At 34.5% G+C, this 18720-nt stretch overlaps 2 protein-coding genes across 4 annotated transcripts; both read left to right on the forward strand.

Annotated features, from left to right (window-relative positions):
* The first annotated feature begins 3974 nt into the window (after nucleotides 1–3974).
* LOC100232898 (beta-1,2-xylosyltransferase) lies at nucleotides 3975–8682 on the forward strand. Of its 2 annotated transcripts, XM_002275317.5 has the most exons (3): nucleotides 3977–4719; nucleotides 5998–6147; nucleotides 7351–8682. In XM_002275317.5, exons 1-3 carry the CDS (start codon nucleotides 4042–4044, stop codon nucleotides 8071–8073), a joined length of 1551 nt encoding a protein of 516 aa, XP_002275353.1. In that variant the 5' UTR covers nucleotides 3977–4041; the 3' UTR covers nucleotides 8074–8682. The 2 variants fall into 2 exon arrangements, with proteins under 2 accessions (XP_010644515.1, XP_002275353.1); XM_010646213.3 differs by lacking the exon at nucleotides 5998–6147 and having other exon boundaries at nucleotides 3975–4719.
* Nucleotides 8683–11507: 2825 nt separating this feature from the next.
* Nucleotides 11508–18213, forward strand: LOC100252050 (putative MO25-like protein At5g47540). 2 transcript variants are annotated; one of them, XM_002275201.4, is made up of 11 exons: nucleotides 11513–11981; nucleotides 13258–13419; nucleotides 13617–13735; nucleotides 14364–14438; nucleotides 14997–15090; nucleotides 16458–16517; nucleotides 16705–16773; nucleotides 17182–17280; nucleotides 17662–17706; nucleotides 17799–17901; nucleotides 17980–18213. In XM_002275201.4, the coding sequence occupies exons 1-11, from the start codon at nucleotides 11865–11867 to the stop codon at nucleotides 18045–18047; spliced, it is 1011 nt and encodes a 336-aa protein (XP_002275237.1). In that variant the 5' UTR covers nucleotides 11513–11864; the 3' UTR covers nucleotides 18048–18213. The 2 variants fall into 2 exon arrangements, with proteins under 2 accessions (XP_059591151.1, XP_002275237.1); XM_059735168.1 differs by having other exon boundaries at nucleotides 11508–11981; nucleotides 17799–18213.
* Nucleotides 18214–18720: the final 507 nt, after the last annotated feature.

Here is an 18720-nt window from a genome sequence, read left to right on the forward strand (position 1 = left end):
TGCGTTAGATATTTGGGGCCTTTTCTCACGTTGTCGCTTGGATGAGACTCGAGTAGAGCCTGAACTTTCGTCTCGTCGGACATGGTGAGCGTGCATCGAGGTTTCATTAGGCCATGCCTCATGCGCCCCGAGGGTTGGGCTCGCCTCTCGGAGGAATGGGGCTTTCTGGTTGTGACAGGGATCTTGCCTCCGCTGATAGTGCTGATGTTGGGAAGAGCCTTGGATCCTCAAGACATTGTTTTCTTCCCTAAGTTTCCTTGTTTCTTGGAGCAAATTTGCATCTTCCGTTCGTTTTCTCGTTGTCATCTTTCCATGTTGTCCCGCTACTCGAAGTAACCTTCGTCATCTCTGGCGGAAGAACGACTCCTTGAGGGTGAAGTCATCTTTACAGTTGGAAGGTATAGGATTTACCGAGAAGAAAATGATCTTCCCATAGACAGCGCCAATGTTGATGGCAAAATTCCCCTGCTACAATAGTAGTCACCAGCAATGGAATCTCGATCAACGCGTAGTAGTAATTCCTCCTTCCTCCTGCAAAAAGATGTCAGGATGGGTTGTCCGGACACACTCTCCGATGATTAAGTTAGTCTTTTAGAAGTTGTTGGAAAATAGAGTTTTCCTCTGGGAGTGTTGCTCTGTGATTTTCGTCAATGATGCTTACCTTCCTGAAAGTCTCCTTAAAGTTTATATATGAGTCGGAAAGTATGGCCCCGCTGTGCTAGCGGGTCCCATCGTCATGATTGCGGCTCATAGGGTGGCAAAGCAATCATGACATTTTTGGTGCCAGGTGGCGGTTGTCAGGAGGGTATTCAAGCGGCGGATGTCGCCTCAATTTATGACTTTAAATATCGGGGATGCGTCAAGCACACTGAGAAGATTTGGGAATATCTTGTTAAGCGTATCTTGCATTAAAGATGAGTGACAGTTCAGGAGACTTGGGCATGCAGCCCGCATAAACCCCTTCCCATTCTTTCCTATGGGCATGCAGCCCGCATGCATGGCCACCTTCTTCACCACTCGATTCACTTGAAGAAAGTTTAAATGACAATTCTAGTTCAAACCAATTCCAGCATATGTCTCTTCATTATGACAATGGCAATCAAAGTCATGTTCCAACAGCATGGTTAGTGTCTTTTCTATACTTAGAGCTATGGATATTCTCCAAGCTAATTAGATGTTTTGGCTCCTTTGAGCAAAATCATGTCTGCTTGTGATCCTTTGAGAAGTCTGAAACTCGAATACATCGAAGATCATGATGCTTCCCTAGCTCATGTAATTCTCGTGCCTCCTATGCAAGCTAGATTTGGCTTTTGCTCGGTTTGCAGTCACAAAGTGAAAGGAAGAACTTAGGTGGAAGCAAGACATGTGGATGGTCACGACTTTGAAGAAACTGAACTGAGCAATCCAAACAAGGATCAAGACTTTGAATTTGGTGGTTCTGAAAACGAGGACATTATGGAGAAGTTTCAGCAACACACTGGAGTTCTACCCATCAACCAAGAAAGACTTGGGACATGCCTTGAGGATGGGAAAGGGTTGTCCATATTTGAAACAGATTTTGCCATTCTCATCCGATAATGTTAAGTCTCTCTCACCAAAGTTTCAACTCCCTTCGAGAGTTTACAACTTGAGGAATGCCACCCCATTATCCAATATAGAGTTTCTAGTGAGCTGCATCAAAGGTGCCACTTCGCATGGCATGTGACCTCTTCAACTTCAGAATATTGAAAGGACCATGATTTTTTTTTTTTTTCCAAAGTGTACTTGTTCTTTCACCCAACACTAGAAAGTCAATAGCAACACCATCACTACCAACAGTGTAGTCCCAATTGCACCTTAGACCCCACCCTTGCATGGCCAGCCACTCTCTAGTGCACCACCTAAAGGTCACTTGTCATCTCTTTTATCTTTCATCCATATGTCAAAATTTAATTTTCAAAACTCCAATTTTCAAGTTTAATTTTCAAAACTTTAATCTTCAAAACTTGAATTTTCAAGTTCAATTTTCAAAACTCCAATTTCCAAATAATTTTTAAAACTCTAGTTTTTTTTCCAAATTAAAATCTTCAAAACTCCAATTTTCAAATTTAATTTTCAAAACTTCAATTTTCAAATAATTTTCAAATAACATTTTTAATATTTTTAATACTTGAATAATAAAAATTTTCTAGTGTTAACAATACATTAATTTAAAAATAAACGTCGTTTTTTGTTAATAAAATTTTTAAAAGAAAGTGTAAGAAAAAAATATATATAAGAGGAAAAAAAAAATGGAACACAAATCGAAAGGATTCTAAAGTTAATATATTATTATTATATGTAATATCAAACACATTTTACTTATATTTTTTATTCATAAAATTTTAATTACCAAATATAATTGACAAAGATCACTTGTATTTGTTGTATTAATGAATTGAGGTATAAAAAAATGTAATTAATTATTAAGATTAAAAAAAAAATGGTAATCTTTCACATGTACAAAGATTGCAAAGAGATTAAAGAAAATGATCAAATATATACAATATGATCATATATAAATAATATGATCATAATAAAATGAAAAGAAAAAAGTGATTAAATTAAAATTAAGGTATAAAACTTAGGTGGTGTTTTTTTTTTTTTTTACTTAATTTTAAATAAAACTTAAAACTAAATAATAGTTAATAGTATTAAGTATTAAATTGTTTGTTTTTGTAATATTTTATTTCTATTAAACATTAAAAAATGTTATTTTTTATATTTAAAAAAGAATTAATTGGTTAAAAGAGATGAAATAATCTCTATATTAGTGAGTTGGACCTCTCTTGTATTTTTGTTTGAAGAGCAACTCATTTTTGTCATATATGCCCTTAATTATTTTAAGTATTTACATACGTATTTTAAAAGAAATTATTATTTTTACAATGAAAAAATGAGAGCATTAAAATGAGACCAAAAACTGATGAAGGGTTAAATTTCTAAAATTTGGATTTTGAAAGATTTTTTTAATCAAACAACCCTTTAGAAAAAACCAAATATTTTAATTTTTTTCATTCATGTAAAAATTTATAATAAATCAATGAAAAAATAGAAAAACAAACAATTTAAGTTTGAAAACAAATTGTTTTTAGTAAAAAACTGAAAAAAAAACAGACACCTTGTTATTCCAGATTTTTATTTTTTCAAATAAAAAACAATTGTAGCTCAACTTATTCCACTGAATTCTAAGAGTAAGGGATTGCTTCTTATTCAAAAATAAAAATAATTTCATACTTAATAAATTAAGACATTAAGAATACCAAATAATTTAACATTTAATAGAATTAAGATACTAATAAAAACTAAATTCTATTTAAATTACAAATTCTACAATTTTCATTCAAAAGGATATGAAACCATTTTATGTTTCCGAACCTTGTATCCAAAAATTGAATTCAAATCTTTTCATATTCAAATCTTTTCATTTTTTTTTTTTAGTTTTAGTTTAGTTCAGTCGGATGATATAACAAGTTTCTTTTAATGGAATAAAATAGTAAATATCTGACAAAAAAAAAACAAACACAACCCATAATAGTTAGACTTTTTCTATTATCTTTTCAAATTCTTCAATTCCATTTTTGAGCAATTTTGTTAAAGGGAAAATAATATTTTATTTTATGGGAGGAAAAAAAAAAAAAATTTCTTAATATTCAGAGAATGAATATGATATATACATATATATTTTTTGTCATCTTATTTTTCTCACCCATAAAAAAGGTGTTTACTAGAAATGGTTAATATTTCAGAAAAACAGAAAAAAAAAAAAAAAAAAAAAAAAAAAAAAAAAAAAAAACATTTACATATTTTTTATTGTCATAACATAGCTAATCTTGATTCGTAACAGGGATCAGGGTGGAGTTGCAAAAACGATACGTACAAGGGGAGGTCACGTATCTAGCCACGCGTCATGACGCCATTCGGTAGACTTAGGAGAAGACTCAAGGCTCTCCATCAACCTTCACCCAGTCATCTCAGAGACAAAGGGAAAACAAAATCTAGATAGAGAGAGAGAGAGTGAGCATGAACAGAAAGAAGCTCAAGATCCTGCTCTCTCTCTTCGCTTTCAACTCCATCTATCTCTACTTCTTCTCCTCCTCCGACCACCACCTCTTCATCCACCATAAACTCCTCCCCGGAAACCACAAGGCGTCCCCGGCGAACCCCAAAACTCCGCCGGGAAAACACCCTCATTTCCCTATCACCCCCCGCGCCAAGCCATGGCCAATTCTCCCGTCTTACCTTCCGTGGTCGCTGAACCCCACCGTGGCTCTTCGTTCCTGCGAGGGTTACTTCGGGAACGGCTTCACGCGCCGAATCGGCCTTCGACGTTCTTCGGTGGAAAGGGAATCGGGGATCTCCGGCGGGGGCGGGTGGTTCAGGTGCTGGCACAGCGGGACGTTGCAGAGTTCGGTGTGTGAGGGAGGGAGGGTGAGGATGACGCCGGAGAGGATTCAGATGTCGATCGGAGGGGAGAGGTTGGAGAATGTGATTGGGAGGAAGGAGGAGGAGGAGTTGCCGGAGTTTGAGGCCGGAGCCTTTGAGGTTGATGCTGGGGAACGGTTTGGCGATCAGAGGAAGCTTGTGGATGAAGAGTTTCTGAATCGATTTGTGCCGCAGGGTGCGATTTCACGGCATACTATGCGTGGCTTGCTTGATTCGATTCGATTGGTTGGATCCAGTGAGTTCAAGTGCGATCAGGTATTAAATTTTATTGATCAATCTGCTAATTATTGGGAATTTTCTGGTTTTAGAAGTGTTGAATTTATTACTTCTTTAAATATGGATTAAAGTTCGGTTTTTTAAATAGTATATTGGAGTAAATGTCATTTTAATGGCTTGAAATTTCCATTTTTATACTTCTGAATCTGCTTATTACTGGAAATTCCTTTGTTTTTATCGTCTTTTCATTCTTCACGGGGCATTTCATGCATGCCGTGCCAAGGGTTTCCGAAATTCACAGTTGACTTGGCAGGCATCTGACTCCACGATGGGGGAGCTGACTTAAATTTGCGAAATCAAATAATTTCAAAATGAAAAAAAAAAAAGGTGGGGGGCGGAAGATGTAGATTGGTTATATCCCAAAAATTTCAGGAGGATCTGATACAATTTCATGGATGAAAAAGTTAATGAGTTATTCAAAACCGTAAATTGTTTGGAGTAGAATCTGTAACTGAGAAATGAACAAGGGTTCTGATTAGTTCACTTTTCATAGTTGATTCCCATCCCATCCTAGGTGTGGTTGCTGAAGGCACCTTCAATGAAGGTTGGAATATGGAGTCCAAACGCATGGCATATTCTCTTTCAGATTGATTGTATACCACACAATATGACAAGGGAAAATTATTCTGCGATTGGGATTCAAAGCATATTGTATGTGCAGAAGCTTTTGGGAAATTTTGGTTAAGAATCCAGAAATAAAAGGTAGAGGAAAACAGGACATAAAACTAAACCTAAATCATCACAAATGACATACATGCTATGAATGTTCCCATTGAGACCAAGGTTAAATAGTGGTTGGTTGACTGAGATTCTGTTTGATTACAGTGTTAGATTTGACTTGGAATTCCAATTCTGGGAACTATTTTTGTGGAGTTGGGATCTTTGGAATTTTATTCTATTCCAATGCAACAAATCAATTGAATTGGATATAGGACCTCTTTCAATTCCATGATACAAGTTCATGCTACCAAAAAAAAAAAAAACCATATGTGAGTGGATCAAAGCTTTTACACATTAATTCTATCCTACTCTTGATATTTTAGATTGTTTTGAATGAGTTTTTTGGTTTGCATGTAACAGTTGACACCATTTTTACTTTCACAAAGTTAAAAAAATTCCAGTAGACAACTTTATCATGGAGTGCAGCCCCATGATCATTCTTGTTATAGTAATTATTTATCATTGCTAACGTGATTGCTGCTCTAATATATTTTTGCTCCATTTTTGTGTTCCTGACATTAAAGCCTCTACTTTCAGTGGATCGAGGAACCAACACTTCTAGTCACACGCTTTGAGTATGCAAACCTTTTTCACACATTTACAGATTGGTACAGTGCATATGTTGCTTCTAGAGTGACAGGCTTACCCAATCGACCTCATTTGGTTTTTATAGATGGCCACTGTAGGGTATGTATACCAAATTTCCCTTTGTTTATTTCTTTTGTAGGCTTTTGTTATCATGTTCATCGACTAAGCTGCAAAAATGTGTTGATCAGTTTTTGATACCATAAATAACTATTCAGTCCTGCTGTGTGATTATTTCACATGTTGTTAAATAAGAAACTGAAGGACAAGGAGGCATGGGCACCTTAAGAGGTGGAAATAGAGAACATCAGGAACTTTAGGGGAAGAGGATGATGGAGATGTTGACCAATAAAGGAAAAAAATATTATGAGATTCCATTAAATGAACTTTTGAGTGAAAATCTTGTGTCATTATTACAGTTTCTATCAGTTGTTTGAGTAACTGAGAGTTCAGGCTATCCAAACAAGAGCTGATCTAAACTCTCGAGAGTGTGGTAAAAATTGTTTTTAAGTAAATACAATTATAGAAATTTGATCCCCATCAAAATTTTAGCTTTCTGAGGTACCAGAATTTCTTTTTGGCCTCTTGAAAAGACCTTAGAAAGCTCTCATTTATTCATTGAAAGAAGCATGATGCACACATGATAGATTTAAAATTAATTTATCAAAGATATATTTTTCATCCACTGTGTTTTAAATGTCTTTTCATTTGGCATTTGTATGAGTCCATTTATTTTTCTTAAATCTGGCTAAAATTAGGTTAATTAGAATTTCAGTAAGTGTTCATGCTTCTATTCTGCTTTGATGATTGTGATACTTCTTATCGGTATACCAACTTGTGTGTTCAATTTTGGTGCAAATGCAAAGAGTTTATTATTTCATATAAAGTTCGACACCTCGTGAATGATTGGCTCCTGCCTTCATAATATGTGATGTCTAAGAACCTGTAAACCAGCAACCAATGAAAAATGCCACCCGAACATGGACTTTAGAAGTTAATTCAAGATTTTTTATTTTTTTTTTTGTCCTTTCTTTTCCTTTCTTTTGAAGCTTAAAAAGCTGATGCACAGTAAGTTGCTGCTGTATACGATACACATTTGGAGGTCCAATTAAGTTTCTATAAGAGAGAGAGATAAAATATACCAAGCTTGGACATTCAATTATTCTGTTATTATTTTATTTGTTTATATTTTGGTGAACTTGTCCCATTCAATATATTCTGCTTGTTTTGTTGTGAAGCCATATTGAACACTAGCCAGCCCTTGTAAATACTGCTTTACCTAATCCCTCTGGCAACAATTTTCAGGCACCTTTAGAAGAAACATGGAAAGCGCTGTTTTCAAGTCTTAAATACGCTAAAAACTTTAGTGGTTCAGTTTGTTTTCGTCATGCAGTTCTCGTGCCTTTGGGATATGAGACTGCTTTATTTAAGGGGCTGTCTGAAAATATAAATTGTCATGGAGCATTTGCACATGATCTGTGGCAAAACCCTGATGACCTGAAAACTGCACGATTATCTGAGTTTGGAGAAATGATAAGAGCAGCTTTTGGGTTTCCAGTTGGAAGACACCGTGTTCTGAAGCCTGCCTCTGGTCACAATATCCTCTTTGTTAGGCGAGAAGATTATGTAGCTCACCCACGTCATGGTGGTAAGGTTGAATCAAGACTTAGCAATGAACAGGAGGTGTTTGATTCTCTAAAGAACTGGGCATCTAATTATTTGGAATGCAAAATAAACCTTGTCGATGGATTATTTGCTCACATGCCAATGAAAGAGCAAGTTCGAGCCATCCAAGATGCTTCAGTCATCATTGGTGCTCATGGGGCAGGTCTAACTCACATAATATCTGCAAGACCAAAAACGGTGATCCTTGAAATTATTAGCAGCCTATACAGGCGCCCGCATTTTGCATTGATTTCCCAGTGGAAAGGCTTGGAGTATCATGCCATTAATCTTGATGGATCATATGCTGATCCTAGAGTGGTTATTGATCAGCTTAACAGCATAGTGAAAAGCCTTGGATGCTGAAAATTTTATGGTTTCTTCAGGAAATGGATTCATCCCTCTTTGCTGGGAAGTACAAGGACAAAGAGAAGTCCACCCCATGTTTTGTATCTCAGTTTTTGAAGTCTATTGTTTGGCGTGCCATATTCTCTTTTTGTACAGTTTTGGCTTTTCCCACTGCTGCCATTCTGCAGTGTTCAAATGGATATTTCATTGAAGAAAAGAAACTATAGTTTCTTTAATGGGGATTTTTATCATTCCAAGGGTTTGCTCCAACTGATGATCCATTGAAGACGGGTTGCCAAAACATAGGGGCCTTGGCTGCTCTTTTTGCAGCACATCTCTAGCAATTCAGTGGAAGATTTTCAGGGAAAGGTGGATAGAATAATTACTTCGGAATTATTTGGTGTCCATAGAGAGAATGCCTGATATGCTGTCTTTGCACCTTTCATATTGTTCATTTCAAGTATTTAGTGTCTCTAGGAGGGGGATGTAGGCTACCTTTTGATTTTGCTTGGAAGCCAATTCTTTATTTATTTACACAACCACCTTCTTGTACAATAGACTGATTCACCAGTTGATTTCAATTTGGTGGGATTCTATTCAATACAGATCAGAGAGACTTCTTGTAAATTCTTTTAAATCACAGTGAAAAATGCTCAAATTTGGCTCAGCTAAGCCTTATCCCCCAACTGAAGCTTTAACACTGTTTTCTTCCTTTTCCTCCTGCCTGAGCTGAGTCATGGAAAGAATTTAAATCCGGTTGCAAGATTGGGAAATGGAAGTGGGAAATTTGGCAACTCTGGCCAAGAAATATATCTGGCACATGAAATGGGTAAACAATCTGTAATCTAAGAGTCAAAAAATGGAAATGTGATGTTGGATTAAAAGAAGCATAAACATGATTAGAAATTTTGGCATAACAAATAGAAAGTATTAAAATGGTTATGTGGGAAATCAAACTGGAAATTTTTAAGGAAAGAATTTAAAAATCATAAGAAATAATGTTTGTAAACCATTATAGGAATATCAAAAGATTAAAAGAGAATGAGAACTATGGGAGATATTTCCACATTGATTATCTTAGGACTTTCCAGAGTGTTTCTTATGTTTTGGCATTTACCTGTTTCCAAATGTTGTCCTGAAATTTCGCAGATGTTTCCAATTTTGATGCTTCCCTGAAATTTCCGGTTATACTCTTGAAGCCTTAGAAATTCCACTACTCCTTGAGAAAATGTATCCTACCAAGACTAGGATTAATAGTAACTAGGTTTGCAACTTTGGGTTAAGTTAGTACTCATTGAAGATGTGAAACTTTGCATGGTACCTGCATGGGGCTTGTAGTTAGTGATGGTGTTTTCCTTCTTTTTCTTGCTGGCTGGCGATGGGTGGAATCTTGTGATTAATTCTGATGAAATGACAGTCTTCTATGGGTTAAATATTGTTTGTCAATGTTTGGTGAAATAGCCTCTGTCTTGACCCCTGGTAGCTCTTTTTAATGGACTCATTCTGGAATTATATCAAATGCTACACACTTCCTGCAGAAGACTGCTGGGAGCAAGCCCAAATTCTGGCACTGAAGCTGTGAGACGTGGCACTTCCTTAGAGACCATACATGGGCATTGCTAATGTTGATCTCTAAATGTGATCAGATCACGAGTCAACACCCATTTACCCTGAAGATTCCTCTCATTCTTTCCCAGTCTCTATAACTTGAATAAGTAACTGCTTCCATCCACCCTCCACACCTCATCCAGGTTATCAACATGGGATTTATGGGGCTATCCACACCACTGCAGTGCAGTCCTCCCATCATCCTCCATTTTTGCCTCTTCTCTCATCTCATGGCAAATCCCTGACACCATTTGAAAGTGAATTGCAGGCTTGAGTAAAACTGAGGACTTCCTCAATTTTGAAACATCGGAGCTTCTGGAATGCTGGGAAGAAGCTCCATTGGGTTCCAAGCTCTGACAAACAGATGAAGGGGTTGGTTACAAGGGCAGAGGCTAACAAATATGGGGGTGGTAACTGGAAATGGCATGTTATTTTAAAATCTGGAAGGGTAGTTTTTTACACAGCACCATTGAAAGTTGGCACCAAGGAAAAAAGGATTCATAAGGTGACATAAAGAAGGCAGCTGGCAATGATTGTTTTATTTCTCAACTGTCTTTTTGTTTATATTTTTAACATTTGTTTTAAATTTTTCCAAATGGTCAGTAGCTGAACTGGAATCACAATCATAATATTTTATGGAAAGGATATTTATAGAGATGGGCAAAGATAAAGTTTATTATGTTGACACAAAGAGAAAACTAATACAGTAATGCTTGATTTGCTCATGCATTGTTCCTAATTTTCTAATCCACAAGGAATGGGTTTCCATGATGTGGCCAATAAAATATGACACCTGGCTAAAAAGTCTCATTTTCTTACCTGGCCTATGTCCCAAATATTTCCCTTTTTAGATCTTTTTCCTTTTTTAAAAGAATCATGGCTAAATTTATTTATATCTAAATTTTATCTCTTTAGATATTTTTGGTTGTAGAAAATGCTTGCTAAAAGAAAAAAAAAATAGCGGAATCAAAGGCAAATAAAGCAACTTAATTATAAGACAAATGTGTCTTTTTCCACATTTAAGTGCATGACAAGTTCAGAGTTTGTTTTTATTTCTTTTTTCATCTTTCGGTTTTTTTGAGATTTATGCGAAATCTTACCATATATATATATATATAGATAAAACCTAATCACATATGCAAGTGGTTTACATCCACAATTCATCCTTATTAAATAATTTTTCCTAATTAATTAATTTATTTATTTTTAATGAATATTCTATATAATTTTCTTTAATTTAAGAAGTGATTACTAGCACTAAGCTATGTTTGGTTCTCATAAAATTTGAAGGAAAATGTAAAGGAAAGAAAATATAAAGGAAAAATGGAAGAAAAGAAAAAGTGAAGGAAAATAATAAAATAGATTAAAAGTTGATAAATTATTTTTTTTTTGTTATTTCAAACTCATTTTATTTATTTTAATTTATCAATATAAAGATTAAATAATTTTTAAATATATAAGTTTTTAATTAGTTTTAATTATATTTAATTTTCTTTGATATTTTATATAAGGCAATTAAACATGAAAAAATTATTTTCTTTTGCATTTTTTTTTTCTTAGTATTTTCCGGGAACTAAACATAACCTAAAGTTTAATACGATTTATTCATACAACTTGAATCCGACATATTTATTTATAGGTTTGAGTTAGGTATAATCGTATTTAGATTAATTATTATTTGTAATTAGATTAATACGATTTGAACCTGAGTTTATATTTTTAACATGATTATTATACCATATTTATTGAAGAGTACGAGTTTTGAGACATGGGAAACCCTTTTCCCTGTATGTATATATATATATTGAAACATAAAGAGTTTCCTTGTGAAGTTGGCAAGTGCTGGCTTGAAAGATACAAAGGTGTATTTAAAAATACTCGCGGGAAAGCGCATTATTCACTCCCTGCGCTAAAACGACGTCATTCTGATGGGATCCCACTCACGTCGCACAATAAAACGACGTCATTTTTGGTCCCAGGAAAAAAGAAAAGAAAAAAGAAAAGGCAGGCAAATATCGAACCAGCTACGTGTATATGGCAACGTTACTAGTCCCTCGATTTTCCCGAGAAACAAACAGCTCTCCAAACATCATATCCCATACCCTTACAGAGAAAAGGCCACACAAGCAAACACAGATAGAGAATTCTGAGAGTTTTCCCGGAAAATCGCGCTCTTCGTCCCAGGACCACCCAACAGCACAATGAAAGCACTCTTCAAGACCAAGCCTCGAACTCCGGCATACCTCGTCCGCCAAACTCGCGACCTTCTGATATACCTCAGCGGCTGCAGCGACCGTGACACCAAGCGCGAACTGAAGGTTCGGTCTAATTTATGGCTTGTGTGAAGTTCGATTTTGGTTTGAGACTGAACTAGTGTTGAATGATGTGTTTTTGAGCACATTTCTGTGGTTAAATTCGTCTGATTCATTTGGAAAAGGATAAGCTTGGAAATGATTTTGATAATTGTACTAGAGTTCATGAGTTTCTTCTCACATTTCCTTCGGTTCTTGAGAAAAGAAGAAAATTTTGAATCTTATAAGATGTACCTAGGGTGGCAAATTGATCAAACTTGGTGTCATTGCAACAAGATCTGAGTTTGATCAAGCTCCACTCGGAATGGCCACTGATTAAGTTTTTTGGTTATGTGATCGGTTGAGTTGGGCTTGATTGAGTTATGCAAGCATAAGAGTTGGATGCTATTGTAATTGAATCTCATAAATTGGATTCAGATGTGGAAAGTTGGACCTTAGTAGTCTTGTGACCAATTTCTTGATGGGGTCAAAATTGGATCATGATCCAACCGGTTACCAGTGTTCTATAACAGATTGTAGTTCAAGGAAGAGAAGTTTTTACTTGTGTTTTTGTGGTTCAAGGGAGCATAAGATATGTTTGGGATCTGTTCTCAAGAACAATTTTTTATCACTGGTTACCAAAACATGTTTTCGAGAATTGTTATGAAAATATGATATTTCTCTGATAACATGTTTAATTATTTTCAGATGCTGTTTCTTGTTTTTTTTAATGCAATTTTTAAAAAATATGGAGAATGATTGAAAATAAAGCATTATAAATAAAAGTTACTTTTAAGAAATATGTGAAAACACAAAAATAAGATGAGAATACTCATGGTTCTTAAACAGACTTTTGTTCTAGAAAACATTATAAAACTATTTTTGATAACTATTCTCAAAAACTATTTTCGAAAATGTTCCCGAACAGGTTCTAAACTTTTGGTCTTTTTCTGGATGTAAAATAGTGGTGGATGAAGTAGATGTTGGGTAATTGTTCTTTATCTTTTATATTTCTAATTTTAACCAAGTAGTAAGATTGTAGGGATAATAGCTCACTTTATGCTCTGTGGGCTGTGGCAAGATGATTATAGTTCTGATAGATATAAAGTGTATGTTTTACTTTTGGCATGAACCTGGAATTTTTTTTTTTATCACCCTTTTTTAAGTTGACAATTTCCCATGTATTTATGCATGGACATGTAAGAAGCAATGCAACCTCATGAATTGTTTATCCACTCTGCTGCATATTTTCAGTTAGTTTTTGTTTTGTTCTGTTGTAATTGATGTGAAAACTTGTTTTCAGATGGCAGAATTGAGTAAGCTCATCTGGGAGTTAAAGTTGATTCTCTATGGTAGTGGTGAAAATGAACCTGTTGCTGAAGCTTGTGCAGAATTGACCCAGGAGTTTTTCAAAGAGAACACACTTCGTCTCCTCATTATCTTTCTTCGAAAAATGAACTTGGAGGTGAGGATGCTAAACATTAATATCTTGTATATTAATCATGTCGCATGATAAACTTGAATTAGTTTCATATTTATTTTTCTGGTTTTGCTTCATGTATAAATGCATAATATGCAGATATTGGATTGCTCATCCTTTTACCACATTCTGTACTTTTATTTTCCTGGATTGCTAATAATGAAGAAGAAAAATTTTAATAGGCTCGTAGGGATGCCACCCAAGTGGTTGCAAATTTGCAGAGGCAACAGGTTAAATCACGACTCATTGCTTCTGATTACTTGGAAGCAAACTTAGATCTTATGGAGCTTTTGATATCAGGGTAAGCAATTGGCTCTGGAGGTCTAGAAATGCTGGCTTTACTAAATTATATTGAGAATATAAATTGTTTTTTTTTTCTTGTCTTCACAAGTTAGAATGCGAATCTGTACGAAAGCATCTGCATTACAGACAGAATTATGAAAGATGTCCAATTTTTTTTAATGTCATTTACTGCTTATCCAACTCCATTGAAACTATTTCACATTATAACACTAATCCTTGAATGGTTTGTGAAGGGCTTCCACTCATTTTGGAAATCTCTAAAATTAAAGTGGGTAGTGGGGATGATATTCTGGTTTGGTTAAATTTGGGCTTGGCTAAGCCTGAACTGTACTCACCAAACTGTTTCTAGGAAGAAAATTTCTAGAAAACAGACACACTACAGAAGAAAACAAAACATGAAATAGATTTAGGAACATTATAGTATTTAAACATACCTGATATTAATAATCAGATGGGATTGTCTGAATTAGGTCCCAAAACCTTGGTTAGGCCTGACTTTTCCCTCTCTGTCCAGGATCAAGAATCTGCTTTTGAACTAGCATCATTGGAGAATATTTAGACATTCTATTTATCAATCTTCAGCTTATTACTTGTAAAATATATTGCTTATCATGGAATTCCTTTAGGTATGAGGATCTGGACATTGCTTTACATTATGGTGGAATGTTGAAAGAGTGCATACGCCATCAGAGCATTGCAAGGTAAATGATATGAAAAAGGTTGATTAGTAAATTGGGTTTCTTGTTTTCTTTTTTTGGGACATTGGTTCAAACTACTGTAATCCTTTTTAATCAGAAGGTGAAAATGTGTTTTGTATTTCTATGGACCCTTATTTTTATTAAGAAATATTTATCTTGAGGTAGAGTACTTTAAGCTGAATTCAATGGTTTAAACACCTTTTTTTTCCTCTTTATATCTAGCAATAGGGGGCGAAGATGTCTATGTTATTTATCAGTCTTCAATATTTTTCCAAATCCTTGTGTACAATACTTGTATCCAACAACTAATAGTTATTTAGAATCTGGAAAAAAAAAAAAAAGCCATTACGTAGTGCTGGTCCCACTAGCAGTGTCCTTTTGCATTTGTGCTTGATAGCCTGAAACATTCACCATTAATATGAGACAATGGCCCCTTATTCCTGACCTAGTTGAGTAAAAGTCTAGTTTTTTTCATAATTTTTTGTGATTCCTTAATTGGGTATTCTAGTGCATTTTCCTTTGAACTTTCAATTGTATCACATTGTCTTTAATTTTTCATAGGCATGTCTTGGAATCACAGCAGATGAGGAAGTTTTTTGACTATATACAAATCCCAAATTTTGATGTTGCTGCAGATGCAACTGCAACTTTTAAGGTAGGTTGTGCTTGTTACCCATTTGCTCTCTGGTGTGAAGGGCTGCAAATTACCTAGCTTAGTAGCTTTCAGTTTTGATCTAAACTCTTAAGGAGATACTAGTATAACCGAGCACAATCTGGAAAATTAATTGGTAATGATCACTGTGATGAAACAATCTAGATCAAATTGAGATTATCTGATGTATAGAATGATTCCATGTTTCACAAGAATTGAGTCAATGAAAGTCAAGTAATCTGATACAACAGGGAGGTATGATATTTAGAGAGATTGAGAATAATTTTGATCTGAGTCTTCAGTTGCAAGATGCAGGGAATAAGTTTCTTGTTGAGCACCATTTTGTATATTCTGGAAATTGGCAGGTTCAGGAATGAAAACAATTTTATGCAATTTGTTTTGATTTGTCAAAGATGAAAATGATGAACATGTTTTAAAACTTGTTGTTTCTTGGACATTTTCATTTGTTAAAGTACTGCTTTTTTAAAATACGAAAAACAACATTTTTATGTTTCCTGAAAATGAACCTTCTTAAAGAACCTTTTCAATTACACTTTCCATGGAATTTTCATTTTTTTTGTTTTCAGAAACAGAAATTGGTTTTTCTTTTCAATAAGAAAATTAGATGGACTCAGTAATTTGAAAGAAAGGAATATCCAAGAGGTGCACCTCTGTGGCTAAAAGTGCCCAAATGTGTAGACCTATAAAATGAAACCATGTCAAAGCGAACAAATTCAAGCTCCATAAAAATCTGTGAATCTGAGAGAGGAATGCTCATGAACCTCAAGAAAACACAAATAGATCAAAGCAAAACACGCCTCATGAAAAACTAGAGACAACTATTGGTGACAACTCCTAGTCAAATAACAAATTCTTTGAAGTCCTCCACCCCATGAAGGTTCTGCTGGAATACGTATCAAGAGTTTCATGAAAACAATATCCACTTAGGTTATGCCAACTAGATAAAGGAAGATCTGGAAATCATGCCAAAGTTAGAGATGGAACAATGAAGCGGGAGATGAGTGGCCAACAGCTAGGATTTTTTTTCTTTACAGGCCACATAGTTCTCCAGTATTTGCCATCTTTTAGTTCTGCTTTTTATTATTGGAGACTTCTTTTTTCTTATAAGTTCTGACCATGGCTTTTGTTGGCACAGGTAGCATTTTATATTATCTGGGAAATTTCTTTTTTTTTTTTTTTTATCACGTATGGATGATGGTAATGAAAAATATCTGTTTTACTAAATTATTATCCAGGCTTAAAAGAAGAATTGTGGTATAGAATATTCAGGAACTCCTGCCAGTCCTAATAACAGAGAATTGTCTCATTTACATACTTGTGCACTGATCTACTTTAACCATTCATCACAGGAGCTTCTGACGAGGCACAAGTCTACAGTAGCTGAATTTCTTAAATGGAATTATGATTGGGTAAGAAGTTATTTTCATTGATATTCAGGAGGTTTACCATGTACTCAGGCATAAGTCTGATTTTTATTTTTATATTTTTTTCCATCAAATTCCAGTGCACAAATTGTCTTTCCCGATTAGTTTTTCTTTATTTGCCTTCCCTGTTTGATGGTGACATAGAAGCCTAAAACTATGTCTATGGTTCTAGTTTTTTGCAGAATATAACACAAAGCTGCTGGAATCTGAAAATTATGTCACTAGGCGTCAAGGTGTCAAGGTACAATCAAAATTTTGAGATTTCAGGGTGTTAAGAAATGAAAATATCTGAATTTACTATGTGATTCTTTTGTACTCGATCTATTTCTTATAAGGGGGTCATTTTCGCTTTTCACCACTATTAGTACTCTGAGACGTCTTTTTTCTCATGCTCTTATAGTCACCAGAACTAAGAGTAGATGCATGTGTTTAGAGAACACCCTAAGAATAACAATGGCCCTGGTTATGCTGTAATTTTCACAACCATTTTATGGACAGCTTCTCTTTTTTCTTGAATTGATTTTGCTGCAGCATGAATAAAAACCTTTGTTTGTTTAGCAAATGTTTTAGGCTCTGTTGGGGTTATATATCTTACTAAAAGAGATACTACAGCAATCCTTAGGCTGACAACCTCTGTAATCCTTTTCAGCTGTTGGCAGAAATTTTACTTGATCGTTCAAATTGTGCTGTGATGGTGCGCTATGTCAGCTCAAAGGATAACATGAGGATTTTAATGAATCTTCTCAGGGTATGTTTAGTCTTGCATTTTCTTTCTGACAAGATTTAAATTGTCGGCTTTATTGTTAAATTCAAATGCTGGGATGGCTTATTCTGTCCCATTCCATATTAATATAGTAGTGATATGATAATAATGCATTCACAGTGAATTTTCTGAGTTCGGGTTGAAATGATTCAACTAGGTTCTTCACATAGCACTTGATGACTTGAAGGATAAAATTCAGATATCGGGCATCTCTAAATGCCCTCTAAATAAACATATTAGGCATCAATTGTTGTCTCTATGCTCCATCTGGACCGGTTATAAGCCCACAAGTTTGTGTTCCCAGTAATCAAAAGCAACAATGGGCTAAGTTTTACTCTGTTAAGTTTATGAATTCCTTGTCTGCAGGAGCCGAGCAAGACCATCCAGATAGAAGCCTTTCATGTGTTCAAGGTGCTCAAATATTTAGCAGGTTCTTGTAATATGTCATTTTGGATGCAATGTTCACTGGTTTTTAATCTGCTTTTCTCGTCTCGCTCCGACAGCTATTTGTTGCGAACAAGAATAAGCCTGATGACATTATCAACATACTAGTGGCCAACAGAACCAAGCTTCTATTCTTTTTTAGCAACTTCAAGATTGATGGAGGTATCATAAGCTTTTGCCTTGAATTAAGGCCATGTTGGCAGTTGGGGCTGAGTTTAATCCAAGTTTGTTTGATTGCAGAGAATGAGGGATTTGAGGAAGATAAGGCTCATGTTGTAAAGGAGATCGCTGAGTTACAACCCAAATGAATAATCTCATGTGAATTAGATGGAAACTTCAGAATTAATTACTAATTAGTTCTGAAAAACAGATGATTTCCTGCTATTTTGAGTTTGACTCCTAATAGACATACCCCATAATTATTTTTAATTTTGTGAATATTTTTATGCCATTATACATAGTTTGTTCATTTTATATGGAAGTGACTGATATTATTTATTTTTAAAATAAGATAAAAGAATATATATATATATATATATATAAGATGAATATGGCAAGTTTTTGTTTATTGTAAAAATAAAAATATTTTTACAATTTTCAGTGACTTTTTGTAAGTAATTCCACTTGGATAAAAACATTTTTAAAAATATAATTAAAGTTTTTAAAATTTTTAATATCCACAAATTAATAATATAAGAATCTAAGAAATATCGCTAAAAGGAAAAAATAGTTATAACAATAAAGTGGGTTTGACGACGTCTCTATTTGAAGTATTTATTTTTCAGACAATTGTTTTTTAAAAAATTATCAATAAAATTTTTTTTTTCTTTCAAAAAATACTACAAACAATTTTTTATCACTATAAATAATTTTTCAGATTTTTGAAAACACTTTCTAAATTTTTACCAACATCTAATTTTGCTTTAAAAACACTTTTTAGGTAGAAAATTTAAATAATAATAATAATAATAATAATAAACA

This window comes from Vitis vinifera, chromosome 19, assembly GCF_030704535.1.
Source record: "Vitis vinifera cultivar Pinot Noir 40024 chromosome 19, ASM3070453v1".
Taxonomy (NCBI): Eukaryota; Viridiplantae; Streptophyta; class Magnoliopsida; order Vitales; family Vitaceae; genus Vitis; species Vitis vinifera.

Excerpts from the sequence above, each read along its gene's own strand:
- LOC100232898 (XM_002275317.5), top strand. The coding sequence starts at position 4,042 with ATGAACAGAAAGAAGCTCAAGATCCTGCTCTCTCTCTTCGCTTTCAAC. Across the intron at positions 4,720-5,997 it reads GTGAGTTCAAGTGCGATCAG|TGGATCGAGGAACCAACACT; the intron begins GTATTAAATTTT and ends CTCTACTTTCAG. Across the intron at positions 6,148-7,350 it reads TTATAGATGGCCACTGTAGG|GCACCTTTAGAAGAAACATG; the intron begins GTATGTATACCA and ends AACAATTTTCAG.
- LOC100252050 (XM_059735168.1), top strand. The coding sequence starts at position 11,865 with ATGAAAGCACTCTTCAAGACCAAGCCTCGAACTCCGGCATACCTCGTC. Across the intron at positions 14,439-14,996 it reads CGCCATCAGAGCATTGCAAG|GCATGTCTTGGAATCACAGC; the intron begins GTAAATGATATG and ends AATTTTTCATAG. Across the intron at positions 17,707-17,798 it reads AAGCCTTTCATGTGTTCAAG|CTATTTGTTGCGAACAAGAA; the intron begins GTGCTCAAATAT and ends TCGCTCCGACAG.